This window comes from Pygoscelis adeliae, unplaced genomic scaffold (genome assembly GCF_000699105.1).
Source record: "Pygoscelis adeliae isolate BGI_AS28 unplaced genomic scaffold, ASM69910v1 Scaffold202, whole genome shotgun sequence".
Taxonomy (NCBI): Eukaryota; Metazoa; Chordata; class Aves; order Sphenisciformes; family Spheniscidae; genus Pygoscelis; species Pygoscelis adeliae.
The window spans coordinates 25,842-26,814 of NW_008824544.1; the positions used below are offsets into that span (position 1 = coordinate 25,842).

Genomic DNA, 973 nt, shown 5'->3' on the forward strand with positions numbered 1-973 from the left:
AAGTGGGACGGAGACCTCCGAGCTTTGGAGATGCTTCAGCCATTGCCTCAGAGTTGTTAAACTCTGGGTATGAATTTGATGAAGGCTCTGTCATCTACAATCGGTTCAGGTAAGATTAAACTGGAACTGCACTGGAAAAATATTGGGTAGGCGGCTTCAAACAGCATGTTGGTCCAATGAAGTAATATAAAAACTGTCTGTGAATTGTCATGTTTACTTTATTTCTTGAGGGGGGAGTGCATTTTGTTGTGTGTGAAGAGCCGTTGGTTGGGGTTTTTTTAACAGCGGTGGTTGGAATTCTCTTTTTATTTGTGTAGTGGGTGCTGTTGTATTTACAGTCAGCACGTCATTATATCCACGTGGTGTCTGAGATCTCTTCATCAGGATTACCGCAGAACTTTGTGAAATTGGAAGGCCAGGAGTTTTCTATTCTCATTTATTTTAAACACTCAATTTAGGGTTAGTTGAACTGAAGAGCCTGTTACACTGTTTTTATACAGGTCTGTCATCTCCTACAAGACTGATGAAAAACCAATCTTCTCCCTTGAAACAGTTGCTGGTTCTGGTAAGTAGTGAACTAGAAAACACCAGTTATGTGAAGTGATAAATCACAGAAAAAGTACTCTGCTCATGGGAATGTGGTATTAAAACATGTTGTTATGCTGTTATGATACATGTGGTATGTGGAGATGTGGTGGTCGGAGGCCGTCTTGGGCTTAGCGACCATGAAATGGTAGAATTCTCGATTCTTGGTGAAGTAAGGAGGGGGGGCAGCAAAACCGCAACTGTGGACTTCTGGAAGGTGGCCTTGGCCTGTTCAGGACACTGGTTGAGAGCGTCCCTTTGGAGACCATCCTGAAGGGCAAAGGGGTCCAGGAAGGCTGGACAATCTTCAAGAAGGAAGTCTTAAAGGCGCAGGAGCAGGCTGTCCCTGTACGCCGCAAGAAGAACGGGTGGGGAAGACGACCAGCCT

The 973-nt window shown here is 44.7% G+C and overlaps 1 protein-coding gene across 1 annotated transcript in view; it reads left to right on the top strand.

The window, feature by feature from the left end:
* Window positions 1–973, top strand: part of ATP5C1 (ATP synthase, H+ transporting, mitochondrial F1 complex, gamma polypeptide 1) — a 7,343-nt gene that overhangs the window by 2,468 nt on the left and 3,902 nt on the right. Inside the window, 2 exon segments of the mRNA XM_009321741.1 lie at window positions 4–109; window positions 501–565. Of these exon segments, the coding sequence (XP_009320016.1) occupies window positions 4–109; window positions 501–565 (171 nt within the window).